The following is a 23,509-nucleotide window of genomic DNA, read 5'->3' as shown; positions in this document are numbered from 1 at the left end:
TCCCCAAGAATACATCTCTTAATGCGATATAAGACACTTCCGCCTCTCAGAAGTCCTTTTCAAGCACGGCTGCTTACAGAAATTCTTCAATGCAACATTGTTACATTTTCCCGTTTTTTCTGAGTTCTATCTCAAAAAGAGTAACTTTGTTTCTTTCTTTCTCTTTTTTTGGTTAGTAATCAAGACCGTAAAGTTTTCCCAGACAGTTTAGGCTTTTCCTTTGTCTTCTGTAGCACTCAACACCACTGCCTCCCTCCAGGCAGGCTTGCCAACCTTATTGCTGAACATGCCTGTATTCTTGGACCCTAACTCAGGGCCTTCTCTCCCATCATCTCCATCTTCCTTCTCCTAGTAGATGCCGAGATTTATAGCCTGCCTGCTTTGCTGGTTTTCTTTCAAAATCTAATAATAAGTTGGTCCTTAAGTTTCCTTTTAAGGCTACTTTTAAGTTCTTTCATTAGCCATACTAAACCCCAAAAAGGGAATGTCAATTTCCATAGTAACAATATGGCCACATGAAATAAATCTCTGTCTCATGCTCTTCACTATGGTCTCTTTCACTGGGATGCTGGGGACAGATGACGGATGACCTAGCCCAGCTTGCTGGAGGCTGCTAAAGCATTGGGTTTGACCCTAACAATTCTGGACCAACTTTGGATTGGTCTGCTCTGTTGGCAACAAGTACAGGAATTCAGTCCAAAATGATTTTCCCTTTAGGGCACTGGAATCTCGAGTTGATGCTCCCAGGACCTGTAGGTGTCCTGTAGGTGAGGGAGAGACCGCTGACAACTCCTGGATCACTATTTCTAACTTGTACTGTCATCAATTGGTAGAGATATGGGTGGCATTTTGGACACTTGAATTCCAAATTTTTGTTTCACAAGCTTTAGAGAATAACCTGGTTCTGTCTGTACCTTTATGTGTACATGTGAGGCTTTCTTTGGCTTGCAGTAATGTACGGGGTTCACCCCTTCACCTCAAGGTTTGACAACCAGTCTCTACAGTTTCTGCTCACTTCCTCTTCCACCAAGCCTTAATTAAGCCAGACCCTGGAGAAGGGATTGGATCTCTAATGTACCCTAGTGCTGTATGCCAGAGAAGAGTGTCTTCTTCTGGAGTCTGCTCTCCTAAGTCTCCTTCCTTGTCGTCATAGATGACGCCTTCGTACACGACCACCACCACCATCACTGCGCCTCCCTCTGGAAGCCTGCAGAATGGACGAGAGAAGGTGAAGACGGTGCCCCTCTACCTGGAAGAAGACATCCGTCCTGAAATGAAAGAAGATATACACGACCCCACCTATCAGGATGAGGAGGGACCCCCGCCCAAGCTGGAGTACGTCTGGAGGAACATCATTCTCATGGCCCTGCTGCACTTGGGAGCCCTGTACGGGATCACACTGGTTCCCTCCTGCAAGGCCTACACCTGCCTCTTCGGTGAGTACCTTTCATTGTTCTGGGTCAGTGAGTGTCTCCAGTTTCTCCCCACTCTTTTGTTTGTTTGTTTGTTTGTTTGTTTGTTTTTGGTTTTTCGAGACAGGGTTTCTCTGATAGCCCTGGCTGTCCTGGAACTCACTTTGTAGACCAGGCTGGCCTCGAACTCAGAAATCCACCTGCCTCTGCCTCCCGAGTGCTGGGATTAAAGGTGTGCGCCACCACGCCCGGCCTTCTCCCCACTCTTTAATGAAGGACATTCTTGCAATGGGCAGTGGCGCCTCTGTATCCAGGTTTCCCTAACCTTTTCTTGATGAACTAACTGAACACAGCCCGGTTGGATTGGGTAGCAAGAGTGTCTTGTTCTCTCTCTCTCTCTCTCTCTCTCTCTCTCTCTCTCTCTCTCTCTCTCTCTCTCTCTCCTGTCTCTCTCTCTCTCCCTGTCTCTGTCTCTCTGTCTCTCTGTCTCTCTGTCTCTTTCTCTCATGAGACAGGTCCTCATGTGGCCCTGGCTGGCCTGGAGCTCTCTCTAGCAGAGAATGCCTTTAAGTCTCTGATTTTCTGGGCCCACTTCCCAAGTGCAGGCATTATAGTGTCCATCACCACAACTGGTTTGTTTTGTTTGATTGATTTCCCAGAATCTCATTGTGTTACCTAGACTGTCCTGGAGCTCTCTATGCAGTCTAGGTTCGCCTCGAACCTGGTAATCCTCCTGCTTCAGCCTGCTGGGATTACATCCTGAGCTGACCTCTCTGGCAAAAGCAGCCTGGGGTGTTTTGCTGTTTGTTTGTTAAACCCATGACCTTGGGCATACTAGCCAGGTATTCTCCCACTGTGTCATATCCTTAATTATTGAAAGTACTTTAACATGGGTGCTGGGGACCAAGCTCTGAAACCATGTGCAGGGCTCACTGCGGGGTAGCAATGCAGCACCTAGGTAACCAACAGCCTGGCACACATTTTTATATCACTTATTTGGCAGCCTGTCCCAGCCCTTCCTGCCTGCCATGAGAGAACCAGGCCCTACCTAGGGGACATGGGAATAAGGTACCATAACAAGAGCATGAGCTCCATGCTGAGTGAGCCCAGACAGGGAACAAGTCAGGGTATACTGCAAAGGAGAAGAAGCCATGGAAAAGGAAAAAGTACAAAAACAGAGTTGGTTATCCTTACAACCATTCAGACCTTAGTCTCCGGCCAGACCAGGCTGGTTTGGCCTGGATAAGGGTGAGGCAGGCTCCTCTAACACTCAGTATGCAGGCCTGTGGCTCTGCTACTCCAGGTAGGTTGTCAGGGTGTGGCCCATGCCAGTCAGCAAGATGCTTTTCCAATATTTACATTACAGGCTGCTTCCCGTCCTGCTCTGTGTCCAGCCTGCAGCTGTCCCTTTTTCCTGAAGCCATAGCATGCCATGAACCTAGCACCCTCTAACTCCAGTTGTCTCTGCCCTCTACCCATCTTTTCTTGGCATAGACAGGCATGTCAGAGGATAAAGCCTTGAAGAAGGCTTCTGGTCCACACCAGCCCTGACTCTAAGGAGCTCTGCAGCCCAGGGGCTATGAGGGCTGGTGAGCCCTCCATACTTTCCTAGATACTCCTGGAAGGTTTGAGGGGTGGGGGAACAGTGTCGGATGTGAGGAACTCTTTGACAACTCTCTCTCAGAATGTATTGGTGTAGAAAGACTGGTGTTATTCTGTTGGCCCCAGACCTCTTCCATCTTGAAGTTGGTGAGATTTGGGTCCTTAAGCATTGTCTCAGAAAATCCACCCAATGGGCTGGAGAGATGGCTCAGTGGTTAAGAGCACCAACCGCTCTTCCGAAGGTCCTGAGTTCAAATCCCAGCAACCACATGGTGGCTCACAACCATCTGTAATGAGATCTGACTCCCTCTTCTGGTGTGTCTGAAGACAGGTACAGTGTACTTAGATATAATAAAATAAATCTTAAAAAGAAGAAGAAGAAGAAGAAGAAGAAGAAGAAGAAGAAGAAGAAGAAGAAGAAGAAGAAGAAGAAGAAGAAGAAGAAGAAGAAAATTAGAAAATTCACTCAGTGTCCTAAGAAGATATACCATAGGAGATTCCCTTTCATAGGATCTTGGGTTTTTTAGTTACCTGTCGAGGCAATGATATTTCAGAAGCAGAAAGACCGGGCATGAAGGGATTCCCTGCAAGCTCCCTCTCCAGCCTGCGTCTTTCTTACATGCCCCATTCAGTGCTCAGTGTTTGACCAAATCTCCTGTGCTTGGGTGACATCAGTTGCTACTACAAGAAAAGGTTTGCCATCCAAACACAGGACTGTGGTCCCTGGCTTCAATGCCCTGCCTGTTAGTGTGTGCTATGATTTTGTAAAGAAATTTGGCACCCAGAAGCTGGCATGGGAAATGACTTCCCTCTTGCCCCTGCACTCTCGTGGGTAGATGAGGTAGCTCTCAGAATGATTGTTGTAAAATGTGGGTTACAAAATTCTGCCTTCAGCATCTTGGTCTCAGATGGAGTTCTCTCCTACCTTTCTGTTTTAGAGGCTTTTCTGGTTTTATCCCAGAGGAATAAAGGTGCATAATTAGCACCTGGCTGTACGTGCTCCATTTTCCTGACTTGGGGATTTTGAAAAGCTTTTCTCTCATTTGAGAACCACTCAGTAGAGCCCTCTGGATTAAGACCTCTCTGACAAGACTGAGGGCCAAAGAACAAACCTTCCCAACCCTCACCTGAGGGGAAAGCTCTTTTACCATCAGTGTGGACACATATAATCCTTCCCTGGGGACAGGGAAAGGACCTTCGTGACCAAAGCAATTGGCAGAATAAGATCATGACTCAATGTCACGAGGACTGTCACTCCAGCACCCCTGTTAAGATAACATTGTTTGTATTCTGGAGCCAATGCGCCTTGGTGATCCAATCTTCGGTGTGGAGCAGATTCGGACACCTTTCTTGGTACTCTGGCTCTGCTTTAAGCCTTCCTTCCCTTTCCTCCTGTGACTTCAGGGTTTGCCCTCCACTGGCTTCTCTGTCCAGGTACAGTTAGATCCTCTTCATGGGAAGACCCCAGTCACCACGGAGTCAGAGGCTGCAAACCATCTGAGGCCTCATCCCAGTTCAGAAGGTTACAGTCAGCCCTTCCCTAGGACAGACACCATCTCTATGGTTGTCCTGAGGTCCTATAGAAGGACCAGATGACACACAGAAGGCAGAAGAGAAGAGGAAAGAGACCACTTAGAAAACCATTAACTCTTGAGACCGAGGGACACATAGCAGTTTGTACAATATTTGGTGTCTCCAATCTCAGCTAAGTTCTGCAGCCCCAGAGGTTCTATGGTTTCCAGATGGCCTGTAGGTACTAACAAGGCCTCAGTCCCACCTCCTAGTTCTACCAATCTGAGCAACAGACGGGTACACCCAGTGTCCACTCCGCATTAGAGACACTGATCTTGTAGGCTTTGAGTTGGAGTGCTGCATTCCTATGAAATGTATGATACAGCTGAGACTGGATCAGTGCTCGGACCCTGCATGAACACTTTGCTTTTAACTTCATCAACGTACTTACCAGGATAGTAAATAGCTAGAGACTGTTGGTGTTCAGACATCGTCACACAAACGGCGTGAACACTGATCTCAGTTAACTACTCAGAATAGTTATTGACTGCACCTTAATACTGGTCAGATCAGGAACAGAGCCCAGAACTATCTGAACTATGACAACAGATATCTTTTTCTGTCAGCTCACAAAGGAGAAAACCACAAAAGCCACAGTGAGTTCACACACAGGAAGTACTGCGGGTGGTCAGCTCTGACTCAAGTGATTTCAGACATAAGAGTTCAAATTGTCCTTTGATTTGATTGGTCCTACACAAAGCTTTGTGGAATTCTTAAGATTAGCAAAACCCATACCGCACATTCAGAACATACAGAACAAAACAGTAATGTGGTCAGTATGTCCTTGAGCCAAGTCACTTCTCTATGTCAATGACTGGCAGGCATGTTACAGCAACAATATGAAATAGCTGACAGGCATGGTACAAAATGGCTACAGCTATGCTTGAAGGGAGAGGTGTCAAACCATAGCATTCCCCCCTTTTTTGAGCTGTCCCAATGAGTCAAATCATTAACTCAAAAATTTTCTTTTCTGATACTGGGTGTGGTGGCGCATGCCTTTAATCCCAGTACTTGGGAGGCAGAAGCAGGCAAATTTCTGAGTTTGAGGTCAGCCTGGTCTACAGAGTGAGTTCTAGGACAGTCAGGGCTACACAGAGAAACCTTGTCTCAGAAAAAAAAATTCTTTTCTGAGGTCAGGAGGACAAACTTTTTTTTTGGTTTTTTCGAGACAGGGTTTCTCTGTATAGCCCTGGCTGTCCTGGCTGTCCTGGAACTCACTTTGTAGACCAGGCTGGCCTCGAACTCAGAAATCCGCCTGCCTCTGCCTCCCGAGTGCTGGGATTAAAGGCGTGCGCCACCACGCCCGGCTGAGGACAAACTTTTATATCAGTCTTTGTTGGGTTTTTGTTGGCTTAAATGTTTGACATTTTGATCTCCCTTCATAAGTGTTGCTTCTCTCAGGCTGGTAGGCCTTGCTATGCTCATGCTTATTAGGAAAAGCATTATTAGTGTTGGCACTGCCCTGGCCATCTGGGAATGGCGTAGAGGTGCCAGGTGTCCCTCACCTCCTTCTCCAGGATAATACTATACCAGAGGCTACCGATGTACAAGTATGCAAAAGTCAGAAGTTTCAGTGATGCTAAAGGAACTGATACAGGGGGTCAGTGCCAAGGCACAAGCAAACCAAGTGCCTTTTAGAGGTACTAAAGAGTAAGGGGAAACTCCTGCCTTAGCACCTGTACATTATTACAGTGTTGTAGGTACTGAGACCGATATCTTATATAAGCAGAGAGACCTTGTCCTTTCTAGGACAGGGAGAGAGTTTAACATGCTCTTGGAACCACTGATGTCTAAGACCCTGTTCCTAGTGACCTGGAATCTCTGGATGGTGAATATCATCCCAGGGTCATTACCAGATGCATAAAGGAGGAGCCCCCAAATCTACCCTGTATCTCATAAATTATTTGTATCATTTTTATCTTAATTTGAGTGAGGTTGGTTTTCCCACGTTTTCTAGACTGACTCTCAGCCTTCTGTGGCTGAATATCCTTATCCATATCAGTTACCCAGGAGGCTAATGGTTTATCACCCCACATAGCACAAAAGCACACATCATGTCCCCTGCAAGTCAGGGTCCTCAACTGAGGGACAGGCATATACCTGAAGGGCGGCCACACTATTTTCCATATTCTGGATCCTATATCCAAAGACCTAGAGAAAGAGGGAACATATATGTTTGTGGCCTTTGGGCACCTGTTCCATTTTGGCCCAAACAATTTACATATGTCAAACGTGAGGGCAGGGAAACCATAAGCCATGTTATTTAGGCTTCCGTCCATAGTTCTAATTGATGTTCATGTGTGTTGTACTGGAGCGTGTCCCTCAGCAGCCCAAGGCAACATAAAATAGAAAGCAAACCTCTGGAATTTTTTATCTGATTTTTAATGGGTTCTGTGGGTGTTGTCTAACAACCCATTGCTGGTCTGGATCCAGATGTTTTGGGGAAGGGGGGTGGTGAACTTCAGAAGAGAGTGATGAATCCAGGATTGGATCCCATCTATTTTCGTGGCCATGGGGTGGTCAGGATGACAAAGTGGAGTCCTTTTCTGAGTGGGCCTGGGGGAGTTCCTGTTTGACTCAGCATTTCAGCCAATAAGGTGGGATAATGGACAGATGTCATATCTTCCTTCTGTAACTGCTTACTGTTGACATTAGGACCTTGTCCAAGGGGCCCAGGAAGGCTAGGCAATGGGGCGTTTCTTAGAAGCATTTACTTAGCGAATCCAGATGAAAGACGGGGAGCCATCACATCCGTTGGACTGGTTAACATCAGCTTTTTTTTTTTTTTTTTTTTTTTTTTTTTTGGTTTTTCGAGACAGGGTTTCTCTGTATAGCTCTGGCTGTCCTGGAACTCACTTTGTAGACCAGGCTGGCCTCGAACTCAGAAATCCGCCTGCCTCTGCCTCCCGAGTGCTGGGATTAAAGGCGTGCGCCCACCACGCCCGGCTAACATCAGCTTTTAGCAAGTCCAGAGTTCAGCAGCTTCACAGGTGATCCCTGGATGGAGTCTGTCAGCCAGGTGAAAAATCTGCTGACACAAATATGGAGTGGGAACAGAAATCAGAATCCTCTAGTAATTGGGAGAGGTGTAAGGAATTCCAAGACCAAGGAAAAAGACCATTTTCAAGAACAGGTAGGTACACTTATCTGGAGTCCATTTGATCTGTGGCAGGTGGGTCCAAGTCTTAGCATTTTTGATTCCCTGAAGCTTATATGAACTTTAGTTTACAAAAGAATGTACATTAGTATTTACCATTGTACTGAAATCCATATTTTAGGGGGAAAAAGTAGTGTCTGTTAGATAACTGGAATAGACGGATGCCTTTGAGACCTTGTAATAGCTGTAGGTTTGGGTTAGAGGGCACAGACCATTCTCTCCTCCGTCCAAAGGGCCCAGTGTGCAGGTTGGACAGAGATGTTTTTAGCATGATGGGAAGCATCTTTAAGATGTTTTTAGCATGATGGGAAGCATCTTTAAGATGTTTTTAGCATGATGGGAAGCATCTTTAAGATGTTTTTAGCATGATGGGAAGCATCTTTAAGATGTTTTTAGCATGATGGGAAGCATCTTTAAGCATATACTCAGAAGACAACCAAAGGGGAATTAAAATCGTGAGCTCGCGATGGAATTGGAAACTGCTGATGTTCCATCAGCTCATCGGAACTCCATCGATCAATAGCAAAATTTTGAACATTGAAATAACAATAGCACGGGGGAGAATTTTAAACATTTCCCATTTTTATTTTAAATTATTTTTATACCTTTATAACTTCCATTTATATGTCTTAAAATAACCTTCCTAGATTCTCAAATATTAAACATCTTTTAGACTCTCCCAGTTTTAATTTGTATTTATCAACCTTCAACATCTTTTTAAATCATTTTTCTATCATCTCCCAAGTTTTTTTTTAATATCCTCTAACCTTTGTCATCTGTATTATCAATCTCAATCATTTTTTAGACCTATAAACACTTTTTTCAGATCTTAAGTAAGTTTTAGATTTTATATTTTTTCATCCAATAACTTATGAGACACAGACAGTTGATTATTAAGAGTGTCATTTAATATGAAGCCTGTTGGCAAGGCAAACCTGTTTGCCATTTTTAATAACATAGCGGTGGATTACCTGGAGGTGAGGAGATAGCTGCCTGTTGGTTTTTTCTTTGTTTTTTTTTTCTTTTAGCTGTTAAGCTGTCAATGTGATCAGAGGTCTGAAGAAGGATGTATTGGAACCCAGATGGACCTATGTATCAATCAAAATGACAGAGACTAGTCCATATTTTAATTACCTAGACAGTTAACAACCCGGGCTCCCAGGTCTCCATGGCACCCAGGGCAGAGGCAGTCTGTGGTCATGGGGCCCAGAAGATGAAGAGGAGGAACATGGGAGGAACATGGGAGGAACATGGGAGGAACATGGGAGAGATTGACCTTACCTTGAACTTAAGCAGTGTATGGCAGTCAATTCTCCAGTTGTCCTCTGTTTATCCACAGTTCAGGCTAGGCTCTGGCAGCAGGCAAGGCATTGGGGCAATTATGCCCAGTGGTTATCATACCCTAATCCCAATGGAGTCCTTTGTCATTGTGCCCACGTCTTCTTGGAGACCTTATGGGGTCACTGTTATGATTTGGGAGTTTCTGTCTGTCATAGTAAGTTTAAACCTATTAAATGCCATATTTAGCAGATTTCTGACTTCTTTGAGGGCTAGTACCTACATAGCATATCTGAGTTAAACAATCTTTTGTCTGTTCTTGGGGTTTTTTTTTGTTGTTGTTGTTGTTCTTGTTGTTTTTTTTCTGCTCTAAATTGTACCTTACAAAAATTTCTGAACACATTAAAGGATTTGATCATTTTCAAGGTTACTGACATCAATCTCTGTTAGGTTTGAACCTTAAAAATTACAGCTTTGGCCGGGGCCTAGCAAACACAGAAGTGGATGCTCACAGTCAGCTATTGGATGGATCACAGGGCCCCCAATGGAGGAGCTAGAGAAAGTACCCAAGGAGCTAAAGGGAACTGCAACCTCATAGGTGGATCATTATTATGAACTAACCAGTACCCCAGAGCTCTTGTCTCTAGCTGCATTTGTATCAAAAGATGGCCTAGTCGGCCATCACTGGAAAGAGAGGCCCATTGGACTTGCCAACTTTATATGCCCCAGTACAGGGGAATGCCAGGGCCAAGGGGTGGGGGTGGGTGGGTGGGGGACTGGGGGGGGGAGTGTATTGGGGACTTTTTGGATAGCATTGAAAATGTAATTGAGGAAATTACCTAATTAAAAAAAAATTACAGCTTTGAATTGAAACTCCTCTAGTACCAAAATAAAACCTTTTTAACCCCAAATCATATTCCATAAAGAGGCTAAAAAGTTTTTTTGACCTTTATCTGGTAGAATATAGCAGCATGACTGTTTCCCATAGGATTTAGTTTAAGCTGAAGCCAGTGTCAGAACAGGAAACGGTTAACAAGTTGGAAAAATGGCAAAGCCCTTGGCTAATAGGACTCTTCTCAGCTTGGCTCAACTCCTTTGGCTGAAAAGAGGTGACTGCTGGAGCCTTGCCAAAGCTCAGGCAAACTGAAAGGAATTGGAAATAAATTTCATGGCCAGTGATTCTTAACCTTTTTGATCTTGTAAACCTCTAAAAAGGATTTTGAATGAATAAATTCCTTAATTTTTATTCCTGACATCCTTACCATAATTCACAGAGGAAATACCTGATGTAATGAAAAGAAAAAGACAAAAACCACAACATATAAAAAGGCCTCAGGAATATATATATATATATATATATATATATATATATATATATATCTTATATCTGACACCTTATTCATTAATCAATAGCTATTTTTTTTTTCAAACTGTGGCTATGACAGTCCTGAACCAGAAGCGTTTCCTGTTTAAGCTGCAGTAACTCTCCTGACCGTGGATCATGGCTCCTTCTCTGGTAGACTTTTACGGTTCCTTTAATGCATTCATGACGACTGTCTGCAAGGAACCTGCAGCTTTCCTGACATCTTCTCATTCTTCCTCCTGTTAAGAACTGTAGCCCACTTCTGTTTTATTTTAAAACTCTCTGCTATGGTATCCGGCATCCGACCACCCCACCATCATAGGGGCTGTGTCTTAGGGTTTCTATTCCTGCACAAACATCATGACCAAGAAGCAAGTTGGGGAGGAAAGGGTTTATTCGGCTTACACTTCCATGCTGCTGTTCATCACCCAAGGAAGTCAGGACTGGAACTCAAACAGGTCAGGAAGCAGAAGCTGATGCAGAGGCCATGGAGGGATGTTCTTTACTGGCTTGCTCAGCCTGCTCTCTTATAGAACCCAAGACTACCAGCCCAGGGATGGTCCCACCCACAAGGGGCCTTTCCCCCTTGATCACTAATTGAGAAAATGCCTTACAGTTGGATCTCATGGAGGCATTTCCTCAACTGAAGCTCCTTTCTCTGTGATAACTCCAGCTGTGTCAAGTTGACACACAAAACCAGCCAGTACGGGCTGCCTGAGCTTTTTCTTTTTTCTCCATAATTGTCCCCTCTTCGTGTGTCCCTAGTTTGATTGCTGTGGTTCACTATAAGTTCTAAAGTTATTATCGTTACCATTATAGCTATTTTCACAAAAATTTCCTCCTTCATTGTAACCAACATACATTAACAAAGACATTCCAATAAAACATTCAACATAATTTAAAATGTCCCATAGCTTTATATATTTAACTATAAGTTTTTAAAGTTCCTTTTGCAATATCAAAATGAAGCATCTTTGTTTTTTAAAGAATGAGGTCACACAGAATAATCATAATTTTTGGAAGACAAAGCAAAGTTCTAACAATGTAACCATAAGTTTAAAGACAAAACCATTTTTTAACAGATTAAACAAAATCCAGTGTTTTTAAAATAAATATCAAATACTTTATTTTGTTGTTAGGAAGTCTGGCTATCAGCAAGAAAAGTTCTTGTGCCAGGCAGTGGTGGCGCATGCCTTTAATCCCAGCACTTGGGAGGCAGAGGCAGGCCTATTTCTGAGTTCGAGGCCAGCCTGGTCTACAGAGTGAGTTCCAGGACAGCCAGGGTTATACAGAGAAACCCTGTCTGGGAAAAAGAAAAAGGAAAAGAAAAAGAGGAGAGGAGAGGAGAGGAGAGGAGAGGAGAGGAGAGGAGAGGAGAGGAGAGGAGAGGAGAGGAGAGGAGAGGAGAGGAGAGGAGAGGAGAGAAGAGAAGAGAAGAGAAGAGAAGAGAAGAGAAGAGAAGAGAAGAGAAGAGAAGAGAAGAGAAGAGAAGAGAAGAAGAGAAAAGTTCTTGCATACCAATGCATGAAAGTACAGTTTTAGTGCCTCATTAAAGAAACATTGTTTTAAGCCGGGCGTGGTGGTGCACGCCTTTAATCCCAGCACTCGGGAGGCAGAGGCAGGCGGATTTCTGAGTTTGAGGCCAACCTGGTCTACAAAGTGAGTTCCAGGACAGCCAAGGCTACACAGAGAAACCCTGTCTCGAAAAACCAAAAAAAAAAAAAAAAAAAAAAAAAGAAACATTGTTTTAAATCCTATCTTTTATAAGTCTGATATCTAGGACAGGAATTGCATAAAATATTATCCTAATTTAACAGTATCTTTAGAGACCTGTTTCCCTGCGTTGGCTCATGCTATGCGCAGTTGCCCACCTTCGGGTCTCCAACACCAGAAGCAAAACCAAAACAAGAAAGAAAAAAAAAAAAAGAACTGTGCAGGTACAGGAAACAAACTTACCTCCTAGGAGAGAGAGCTGCTTGGTGGCATTTCCTAACAATGACTGAGGAGTGTCCAAGGGTGTTCCTGGCCAATGCACCAAATGTTGGGGTTCAGGAATCAACACACAAACCACATGAACACTGATCTCAGTTAAGCAAGAATAGGTTATTGAACACACAGTGCACCCTGATACTGGTTGGACCAGGGACATAGCTCAGAATTATCTGAACTATGACAATGGCTGTCTTTCTCTGTCAGCTCACAAAGGATAAAACCACAATGAGCTCATATGCAGGTACACGAAGTACTGCCCTGTGGTCAGCTCTGACCCAAGATATTGCAGGCATAACAGTTCATATTGTCCTTTGATTTGATGGGCCCTATGTAAAGCTTTGTGGAGTTTCTTAAGATTAGCAAACCTCATACAGAACATTCAGAACCAACAGAACAAACAGGACGTGTGGTCAGCATGTCCTTGCTCTGATCCAAGTCACTTCCCTGTGTCAATGACTGGCAGGCATGGCACAGCAACAATATGAAATAGCTAGCAGGCATGGTACAAAATGGTCACAGCTATGTCAGACCACAATAGAGACAAGCAACAGTTTCCTATTCATATATGCTGAGGTGGTTGGATGGTCTTCAAAAATATCTGTAGAATATGGCATTTAAAGATGTTTTATTAAGACATGTCAGCTCCTGGCAGTACCCCATTCTATTTCAAAGAAGATGATGAGCATTGAAGACTCTCCTTATGGAGTTTGCTTCAAATGTGGCAAGCTGCCACTGGGCAAGAAACTGCCCTTGCCTCAATTGCTGACAGCATGCTGTCCAAACTGTGGACAAGTAGGACACAAAGAATGGCAACTGCTGAATTCTGCCAGTACAAGACAGAGAAGCCCTTCGTAACTTCTCCTTCACACAAAAATTTGTCAGACTATTATTATTCTGGGCCAGTAGGCTGAAGAGACGGTTGCCCCAACACTGCGGAGAAATCTTGGTGACTGCTCAGGCGGCCAGCTGTCTCTGTCATTTCTATAGTTTTAGAAGGTGCTTGCTCTGTATTTTCTGTTTATTCAGGTAATATTTATCCTTCTCGGGTCTCTGATGGGGTTGAAGACTAGATAGTTATGGTCTCACAGGTAAGCTTAAGTTGTTTAAGATTTAAGAAAAACCTTTTAAGGTCTACAAAGATGTTTTTAGGTTAGTAAATGCAAGTTAGGATAGAAAGTGATTCAGGTACAGAACTTGGGGCTCACCAACACAGGATAGTAGAGTACTTTCTCCAAGGCTGCCAAGTACAAAAGGACTGGACATTATGAATGTAATTCTTACCAGATAGTCTATAGTTTATTGATGTTAGAGAAGGGGTCTTTTATTTAGATAAAAAGGGGGAAAGTTACAGGATATTTGATCACATTGTGTACCCCAAGATTGTGAACTGGAAAAACCAAACAGAGTCAGTGATGGGTCAAGAGGTGGACCAAGCAACCATTTGACAGGGAGTGAACATAATAAAGCCCAAGACAGAGAAAGGCGGGTCTCTGAGGTGAACCGTATTTGACAGTGTGGGGAAAGAGAGAGAGCCTTTTTCTTCTAGGATGTGGGTGAAGTAAGAAGGTCAGCTGGGTGCTTTCTCCACCTTTTGACCTATCATTGACCTTCTTTAATCCTGTTTACAGAAATCTCTTTGGATTAAAGATGTATGTGCGAGGGCTGAGCCATATCATAACAAGGTTTTTCCAGTTCACAGCCTTGGGGTTCACAATGGGATCGACTCTGCTGCAACATAGGATAATGTTAAGGATCAGTGAAGCTTGAGGCTCTGTGTAAATGTGACTGTGCAGGGCTGACTCGCCCTGAGACCTGCTCGAGTCCATGCTCAAGCGCTCTGCTACAGGGCTGAAATGCTGCAGTAGCAACAGGTTAACAGTCACGGCCCCATGGTCCATGAATCTTCCCTTCAATTGAGGTTGAACTCTGATTGCTATTTTATAAACACTCTTGGTTATGAGTATTTAGTTCTGGAATAGTTGATGACCTTGAACCCCCTGGGGAAAATGATCTGAAGGTCAAAGGGCGTAGAATCCTTTGCATTGCGGTGGTCTGACAACAGAAGCAGAATAATGCTGTGGGCAATGCCGACAACCTGTCTTCTTTCCTGCTTTTCCGCCCACCTTGTGCCTGGGTTATCCTAACTCACATCCATTCCTAGGTGGAGTGGTTGGAGGTGATTTTTTTGTGAGGTTGAATGCTATGATGTCTCAAAGAGTAACCCATAGACTCCTTCAAATCCTAAGTAGCAAACTCTGGTACCGGGAGGGTGTTCTTGGACACTTAGCAGTTAGCTGACTCTTCTGTTCTCCGTCCCAACAGCATTTGTCTACTATGTGATCAGTATTGAGGGCATTGGAGCCGGAGTCCATCGCCTGTGGAGCCACAGAACGTACAAGGCACGCCTGCCCCTGCGGATCTTCCTCATCATTGCCAACACCATGGCGTTCCAGGTAAGGCGCTGATGCTGTTCTTTCTTGTGTCTCTGCTCTATGCATGATCCAGGGCAGAGTGGTGGACATCAGAACACAGAAAGGTGGTCTTGAGATCCCCACAACATGGGACATCTCAAGGTCACTGGGAAGGGAAACAGGAGATTGGTGGAACAGGCTCTCCAGGCATAACTTTCTTTGAACCCTAAGTTCCCTGGGTTATAATGTAATATGGCAGTGTAGTCCTTTTGGCTTAAAAAACCATAGAATATCATCAAGACACTGTGGTTCTTTAAACACTCAGTCACCAATAAATCATGCATTGCCGTGATTGTCTTTGAACTCTACTGTAATAGGAAGTGGCATGTGTCCCAGACTCAAGAATTCCCTTGTTTCAGGTAATAAGAGCAAACATGTCTATAGCTCCATGTGCTGGACGCTGGACCAGCATTTGACATGGAGTCACTCCTAAGTCCTCACAACCAGGATGCCAGGAAGTAGGCCTTATTGTCCCACCCACGGAACAGATGAGGAAACCAAGCAACTGAGACTTTAAATAAGCTGATCTTGTCCTATCAAGGGCTACCATGATGGATAACTCAAGCACTGAGGACAGCGCTTGCAACAAGCTTATAATGGATAGACTATAGGAAGTTAGGAGGGGGACACTCACCTAGCCATAGGCTGCTTACAGAATAGGATTTAGCTTGGAAGATGAGGGGGAAAAATACTAGAAAACTAATTACTTTGCCTTGACAATATCTGAGGCTCTTATCATGTGTGTGATCACCTCGCTCTGACAATGTGTATGGTGGAGGCTTCCAGTCTCTATGTTTAGAGGACAAAAAGAATGACACATTAGCACATGCTTGAAGAAATGGATAAAGTTCAGAAAAGCTCAGAGGTCATTCAGCAATGTGCCCATGCTCCTATCTCAGACGTCGGTCCTCTTGGGTTACGTGTGTGACAACCCTCTTGTGATGGCAAAGACATAGAGTTTTTGCAGCCTTGCAACAAAGCAGAATCTTGGGGTCCCAGGCCTTCTGTTTCATAATCTCTCTGCCCCCATCAGATACCTTGAAAGGAACCCTGTCTCATGTTGCTTGCATAAGGAGACACCATGTTCTCTACTGGTGAAACTCTCGGAACATTAAGACCCACCTTCTACCCACCACACAACCTTGGGAAGCAACAGTGTTCTTGTGTTTGGGGTCTTCAAATTGCTTTTTCACATACGTTTCACGGGCATGTGTGCATGAGAGGGTATTGCCAAGGCCTCCTTGGAGACAGAGTCCCTAAGACTCTGAGAGTTGCGCTAAAAGTCCCAAGCCCTTGCAGACATCTAGGTCCTAGCAGACTCCTTGGAGGGCCTCTCTTCTCAATACTGGGCTCCTCTTTCCTGTGCTTCCAGAATGACGTGTATGAATGGGCCCGAGATCACCGCGCCCACCACAAGTTCTCAGAAACACACGCCGACCCTCACAATTCCCGCCGTGGCTTCTTCTTCTCTCACGTGGGTTGGCTGCTTGTGCGCAAACACCCGGCTGTCAAAGAGAAGGGTGGAAAACTGGACATGTCTGACCTGAAGGCTGAGAAGCTGGTGATGTTCCAGAGGAGGTGAGTGGGGGCTGAGGGATGGAGCTTGAGAGATGAGGTTTCAAGATCTCATTTCTCTTAGTCCTTAAAATAGCTGAATACATTTCCAGGTTTATCTGTCCAATAGCATCATTTCAGCCAAGTGTGCCTGTAACCCCAGCACTGGGGAGACAAACGCAGATAGACTTCTGTGAAGTCCAGGCCAGCCAGAGCTACATAGGGATACTCTATGGACTGAAGAGATGGCACAGCAGTTAAAAGCACTTTCTCTTCTTCCAGAGGACCCTAGTTCAGATCCCAGCACTGACTTCCTGGGTGACTTACTCCCACAATTCCTACTCCAAAGGATCTGACACCCCATTCTGGCCTTCAGAGGCACAGGAACACACGGGGCATTTACTCACACAGACATACACACATCTACATCAATAAAAAAAAAACAATTTTAAAGAGTACATTGGCCAGGTGTGGTGGCACATGTATCTTTAGTCCCGGGATTTGAAAGGCAAAGGCAGGTGGATCTCTGTGGGTCTGAGGCTAGCCTGGTCTACAGAGTGAGGTGCAGGACAGCCAGGGCTATAAAGTATTATGCTGTTTCAATAAAACAAAAACAGCCGGGCGTGGTGGCGCACACCTTTAATCCCAGCACTCGGGAGGCAGAGGCAGGCGGATTTCTGAGTTCGAGGCCAGCCTGGTCTACAAAGTGAGTGCCAGGACAGCCAGGGCTACACAGAGAAACCCTGTCTCGAAAAAAAAAAAAAACAAAAACAAAAAACAAGGGGCTGCTGAGATGGTTCAGTGGGTAAGAGCACCCGACTGCTCTTCTGAAGGTCCGAAGTTCAAATCCTAGCAACCACATGGTGGCTCACAACCACCCGTAATGAGATCTGATGCCCTCTTCTGGTGCGTCTGACAGCTACAGTGTACTTACATTAAATAAATAAATAAATAAATAAATAAATCTTTTAAAAATATATTAAAAAAATAAAACAAAAACAAACAGATCATTTTAAACCCTAGTTTTTAATTGCTTGGATGTCCAAAGTCATGGAGTGTTGCTCTTTCCTCTCTCTCTGAACTGATTTCATTAAACCAATTAAATGGAGCAAATATTCACTGACTGGGGATATTCATAGACACGATTAATTCAACTAAGTCCATAACCTCTGGGAGATTTTAGCATAATACTGAAGATACCATGAGGGAAAGCAAAATACTGTCTGTACTGTGAGAGGCAGAAAGGGCCAGAGATCACTCAGGGAGAACAAGAAAGGCTAATGAAAACGCAGCATCAGAAACAATGGAAAGATCTGTGTGCAGACCAAAAATAGGAAAGTGGATTAAAGCTTCATGCAGGATCCAGAAGCAGTCTGTTCCCTTGACCTACAAAAGAAATGAGAGGAAAAGAAGGTAACATAGACTGATGTCACCGGCAGTGCCTGAGCTACAGATAGAATCAAAGTGGTTGACAAGGAAGAGTTTATTTCTCCAACAACGGGTGGTACCAAAACAGAGCCCTGTGTTCAAAAGGCCAATGTCAGGTCAGGCGAAGAAAGTATGCAGCCTGAGAGGTAAGGAAGAACACAAGTTAACAAGTGGAGAATGTTGTGTTTTATAAAAAGATAAAGAGAGAAGGAATATGTTCTGGTGGAGGGGTAGTCAGGTATGGGGGGAAGGAGGTGCCTCTATGGGCCCATGCTGAGGCATCCCTTCCCCCTGAGCGACCAGCCACAAGTTTATTCAGGGGAGAGGGGAGAGGGGACAGGGGAGAGGGAAAGAGGAAGAAGGCCGGCCATGATCACGTGGAGAGAGAGGGGGGAAAGGGAATGGAGAGGTGGGGAGAAGGGGCGAGGAGACAGAGCCAGGAGCAAGAAGAGCAAAATAGAGCGGAAGGGGCAAGCAGCCCCTTTTATAGTGAGTCAGGCGCTCCTGGCTGTTGCCAGGTAACTGTGGGGCGGAGCTTAGACAAAATGCTACCAGAAAGGACTCCCATTAGGAAGAGAGCATGAGAATGAGAACGCTGAATGCAGGTCATGCCAGTGACTGGAAAGTTCAAGATATTACTGCTGAAGGGACACCAATCGGTTCTCTCGGAATTAGCGGTTTGTTCTGTGTGGAGGTGAGATTAGGAAGGAGTGAAACAGCGCCTCAGCACAGAACCGCTGAGAATGGGGTTTGGTCCTGATTTGTTGAGTAGCCGACCTCATCCCTCTATGAGTAAGAACAATGGAGCTCTTGCTTGGTTAACTGGTGGAATTAATTTAGGACAATCTCTGCTCAGCACAGACTTATGTGCTGACTTATTAAAGACGTGGTGGCGCACGCCTTTAATCCCAGCACTCGGGAGGCGGAGGCAGGCAGATTTCTGAGTTCAAGGACAGCCTGGTCTACTGAGTGAGTTCCAGGACAACCAGGGCTATAGAGAGAAACCCTGTCTCAAAAAAACCAATAAATAAATAAATAAATAAATAAATATTTAAAAAATGATAACACTCTGTACTGAAATTTTCTACCTCGTTCTACCTCATTCTCTCCCACTGTAAGAGGAAGTTAGCAGCCCCTCCCACTGAGAATAGCCAATTTTCTCCAGACTCAGCGTGTGATCTCTCCACACAGGTACTACAAGCCTGGCATTCTGCTGATGTGCTTCATCCTGCCCACGCTGGTGCCCTGGTACTGCTGGGGCGAGACTTTTCTACACAGTTTTTATGTTGCCACTTTACTGAGATACGCTGTGGTGCTCAACGCCACTTGGCTGGTGAACAGTGCCGCCCACCTCTACGGGTATCGCCCCTACGACAAGAACATCGATCCCCGGGAGAATGCCCTGGTTTCCTTGGGAAGTATGGGTAAGTTAGTCGGCAGTCTACGATGGGCATTTTAACATTCCGTGGTCTTTTTATTCCGTGAGCGTTGAGAAAGACGTGAGTCACCTGTTCTTAAGGGCGCTTAGTGTCTCATGTCTTCCATTGTAAAACTTGAGGTTGTGGCATTGGGGAAAACATGAGAGTCAAGCATCACTCTTTTTTGGGGGGGTGGGGGGGTTCGAGACAGGGTTTCTCTGTGTAACCCTGGCTGTCCTGGAACTCACTTTGTAGACTAGGCTGACCTCGAACTCAGAAATCCATCTGCCTCTGCCTCCCAAGTGCTGGGATTAAAGGGGTGCGCCACCACGCCCGGCTAAGCATCACTATGTAAGAGGGGAAAGGATTAAAAAAAATCCTGCCTTTGATTGAAGGTAAAAAAAAAAAAAAAAAGCTTTCCAAATGACCAAATGAACCTTTCTCAATGCATCTCTGATCTCTGATTCAGTTCTTGGGACTGGGCTAGTCCTGCTTAGATCAGGTGATTCATACATAGAACAGTAAGATCAACGGAGAATACAATAAGCCTAGTCATGCCATATGAGGGAAAGAGGAAACAAGCGAAGCTTTGTTTAGTTGACTTAAAAGTGAACCATTCTCAGAGTACTGGCTCCTCTCCCTGGTGTGGTTTCATGAACTTGCACCCCCAACCAAGATATTCAGGGACCACCACCATCACCATCACCACCACTACCAGCACCACCACCATCACCACCACCGCCATCACCAGCAGCAGCAGCAGCAGCAGCAGCAGCAGCAGCAGCAGCAGCAGGTCCACTATGTGTGCTCTTCCATTCACCAATGTTTAAGTAAATCAGCTATGGACTGTGAGATGTACTTTGTGAATGAAGCTACTGTGAACGCTCTCAGCTCCAGTCTCTTTTGACTTCTCTGTCCTAGGTAGCGGCCTGCACTTTGCTTTGTCCCTATTGACACTCCTCTGCTCCTTCTCATTCCTCTCTGACTTCATCTGCTTCTCTCCTGATTCCTGCCATTCACATCTTCAATTTCTTCTCTCCTCTCCCTTCAGCTTTTCTCTCTCCTCTGCCCTCTCTTCCCTTTTGCCTTCATCCCACTCCTCCTAAAGAACGGAGGGTGAAACTTACAGCCTTGTGCAAGTGCTCTGAGCTGAACGACATCCCTGAGCCCTCAATACGGTTTTCTACATTGTGAGAGAGGAACTCACTAAGTCGTCTAGGCTGGCCCTGCATTTACTCTGTAGCTCAGGCTGTCCTTGAAATCTACCAATAAGCTATTTGTCTAGCTCTTTGATCTTTACCTTAGAAATACAGTCTTTCTAATTTGTCCTGGCAAGACTTGAACTTTCTTGTCCTCCCGGTTCAGCCTCCATGGAGCTAGGATTACAGGCAGTGCCACTTAAAAATATTATAAATCCAGACTTCAGAGTTTGCCTGTCTTGTTATAACTCAAGAGGGGAGGTGAGAGACAGGGTTTCTCTATTTCTCCCTGGCTGTCCTGGAACTCACTCTGTAAACCAGGCTGTCCTCAAACTTGACTGCCTCTGCCTCCCAAGTGCTGGGATTAAAGGCATGCACCACTAATGTCCGGCAATTTTTATTCTTCTTGAAGTCACAGTTTATATTTCCTGCAATATATTGATGTAAATATTCAGCTAAATATTCAAATTAGAAATTTCAGAAAAATGTTTTGAGTATCGCATTACACAAGGAATATTTATGTGTGTGTGTTGTGTGAGTGTGTGTGTGAATGTGTGTATGAGTGTGTGTGTGTGTGTGTGTGTTTATTAGTCAGGGTTCTTTAGAATAAAAGAACTTAGAAAATGAATAGATATATGTTATATGTACATAATATATAATATATGTTAGAATGACTTAGAAGCTGTAGTTCAGCTACTCTGACAATGACTGCCTATGAACAGAAGGGCCAAGAACCCAATAGTTGATTAGTCTAGAGGCTGGAGGTCTTATCTGCTGTTCCTGCTAGCTGGAATCCTGAAGTAAGCCAGTGATGAGAGAGACTTGCTAGGGAGGGTGAGGACTCGCAGGCAGAGTGAGGAGTTTCCTTCTTCTATGTCTTCTCTAGACTTCCAGCAGAGGTGTGGCCCACACTAGAGAGGGGTGTGTCTTCCCACCTCAAAGATCTGGACCAGAAGTGGTTCTTCCATTGTCAAATGATTAACTTAGGCAAAAATTCCCTCGCTGGTGTGCTCAGTCATTTCAGACTTTCACTTAATTCCAGATATTCTCAATTTGACAACCAAGAATAGCCATCACAAATGGGGCTTGGTGGTGCATGTCTTTAATCTCAGCACAGGGAGGCAGACAGACGAATCTCTGAATTCAAGGCCAGCCTGGTCTACAGATCGAGTTCCAGGACAACCAGAGCTACACAGAGAAAAGTTGTCATGAAATCGTTCACCTCCACACACACTACAAAAATAAATACATAGATAAATAAATTATAGATAAATAAATAAATAAATAAATAAATAATAAAAATAAGAATAGCCACCACAGTATGTATATCTGCATGGCTATGCAGCTGTGTGGGTGATACGAGGAGAATGGTACATGCTACAGTGCCTGTGTGGTGATCAGAGAACAATTTTTCAGACTTGCACTGTTATGTGAGCTCTTTGTATCCAACCTGAGTTGCCAGACTGACTCCAACAGTTTTTATATCTTGCAATATGTTTGTGTAAAATATTGAATTAAATGTTCAGGTTTGTTTACAAGTAACTGTAACTAAAAAAAAATCATAAATTTCAGAAAAAAAATCAATAGCAGATGAAACAAGAAATCTTTATTATAGGGGTCCTATTTGATGGACACTCCCCTGCACCACCCTCCTGCATCAAAGCTCTGAGAAGCAGCAGCAACAGAAGCCACTATGAGCCCTAATGGCTGGATGAAGCCCCACCTTGGCTAGGCCCTTGACTGCTCTTCTTGCTTCTGTTGCAGGCGAGGGCTTCCACAACTACCACCACGCCTTTCCCTACGACTACTCTGCCAGTGAGTACCGCTGGCACATCAACTTCACCACGTTCTTCATCGACTGCATGGCTGCACTGGGCCTGGCTTACGACCGGAAGAAAGTTTCTAAGGCCACTGTCTTAGCCAGGATTAAGAGAACTGGAGACGGGAGTCACAAAAGTGGCTGAATTTGGAGTCAAGTCTATTCCAAAAGCCAGCTGGATAGGGGTTTAATAATGTTTTTTCAAATACTGAAAAGAAGCACCCATGTTGTGTAGAGTCCTACTTCAAGACACTATTCTTGTAGAATATTCAAATATTAAAAGACCAAAAACTTTCTTTTATGATGCTAAGCAGAAATTCTCCTGTTCTTAGTCTTGTGTTCGAGGGACCTACTTATTGCTTAACCCTTCTTATTACTTTACTGCCTTTTCAGGAGAGCTGCAGGTGAGCCACAGGTTGGAATAGACCTTTGAAAACGCAGCAAATGTTTTAAATTAAAGAGCCCCACCAGGAGCACTCTTTCCTTGATCTCTCTTGAGCTTCAGGGTAGGTGTCTCAAACCATATCCAACCAGATCTTCCTGGATGTTCTCTGTTAATTCCCATCAGGCCACAGGAAAGACAAAAGCACATACACACACACACATACACACACACTACATACACACACACCATCAAAAAGACAACCAAAACCCCTAAACTTTCCTTGGCACTGAGCTGGTGTGGCATTAAGACATCATGGAGGAGCGCTACCATGCCAGGGAGGACCTTGAAGCAGAGATGGCGTTGCAAGGAATGAGTTCTAAAAACAGTCTTTCTCTGGGGCTGGAGAGATGGCTCAGTGGTTAAGAGCACTGACTGCTCTTCCAGAGGTCCGGAGTTCCATTCCCAGCAACCACATGGTGGCTCACAAACACCTGTGATGAGATCTGATGCGCACTTCTGGTGTGTCTGGTGTGTACGCATATACATAAAATAAATCTTAAAAAAAAAAATAAAAATGTTCTTTCTGTGATCAGACCCAGCTGCTTCCCAAGCAGGCATGGAGTCCGGCACACAGCACACGCCACACGGCAGCCTTCCTTTCTGTCTTGAGCCTCGGAGCTTGGTAATGAAACTCTTCCCACTTCAAGGCAGAGATGGAGAGGCCGGGGGATAGATAGCATTGGTAGGCGGATTGTGAGAGAGAGCTTTCTAGAAACAGCTGTTTGGGTTGAAGATTTCCTTGATGTCCTTCTGAAACAGTTTCAAAGCTGGGTTCCTTTCTTAGTCCAGTTTGTTCCTT

General features: G+C 44.7%; 1 protein-coding gene across 1 annotated transcript; it reads left to right on the top strand.

Moving 5' to 3' along the window:
* The first annotated feature begins 1,153 nt into the window (after positions 1-1,153).
* LOC110285787 (acyl-CoA desaturase 3) lies at positions 1,154-22,538 on the top strand. Its single transcript, XM_085833865.1, has 5 exons — positions 1,154-1,463; positions 14,699-14,829; positions 16,220-16,425; positions 19,021-19,253; positions 22,211-22,538. The coding sequence occupies exons 1-5, from the start codon at positions 1,154-1,156 to the stop codon at positions 22,408-22,410; spliced, it is 1,080 nt and encodes a 359-aa protein (XP_085689991.1). The 3' UTR covers positions 22,411-22,538.
* Positions 22,539-23,509: the final 971 nt, after the last annotated feature.

This window comes from Mus caroli, unplaced genomic scaffold (genome assembly GCF_978045245.1).
Source record: "Mus caroli unplaced genomic scaffold, Mus_caroli_1 scaffold_20, whole genome shotgun sequence".
NCBI lineage: Eukaryota > Metazoa > Chordata > Mammalia > Rodentia > Muridae > Mus > Mus caroli.
Note: the sequence above shows the minus strand (reverse complement) of the source record. Positions and strands in the feature narration are given on the sequence as shown.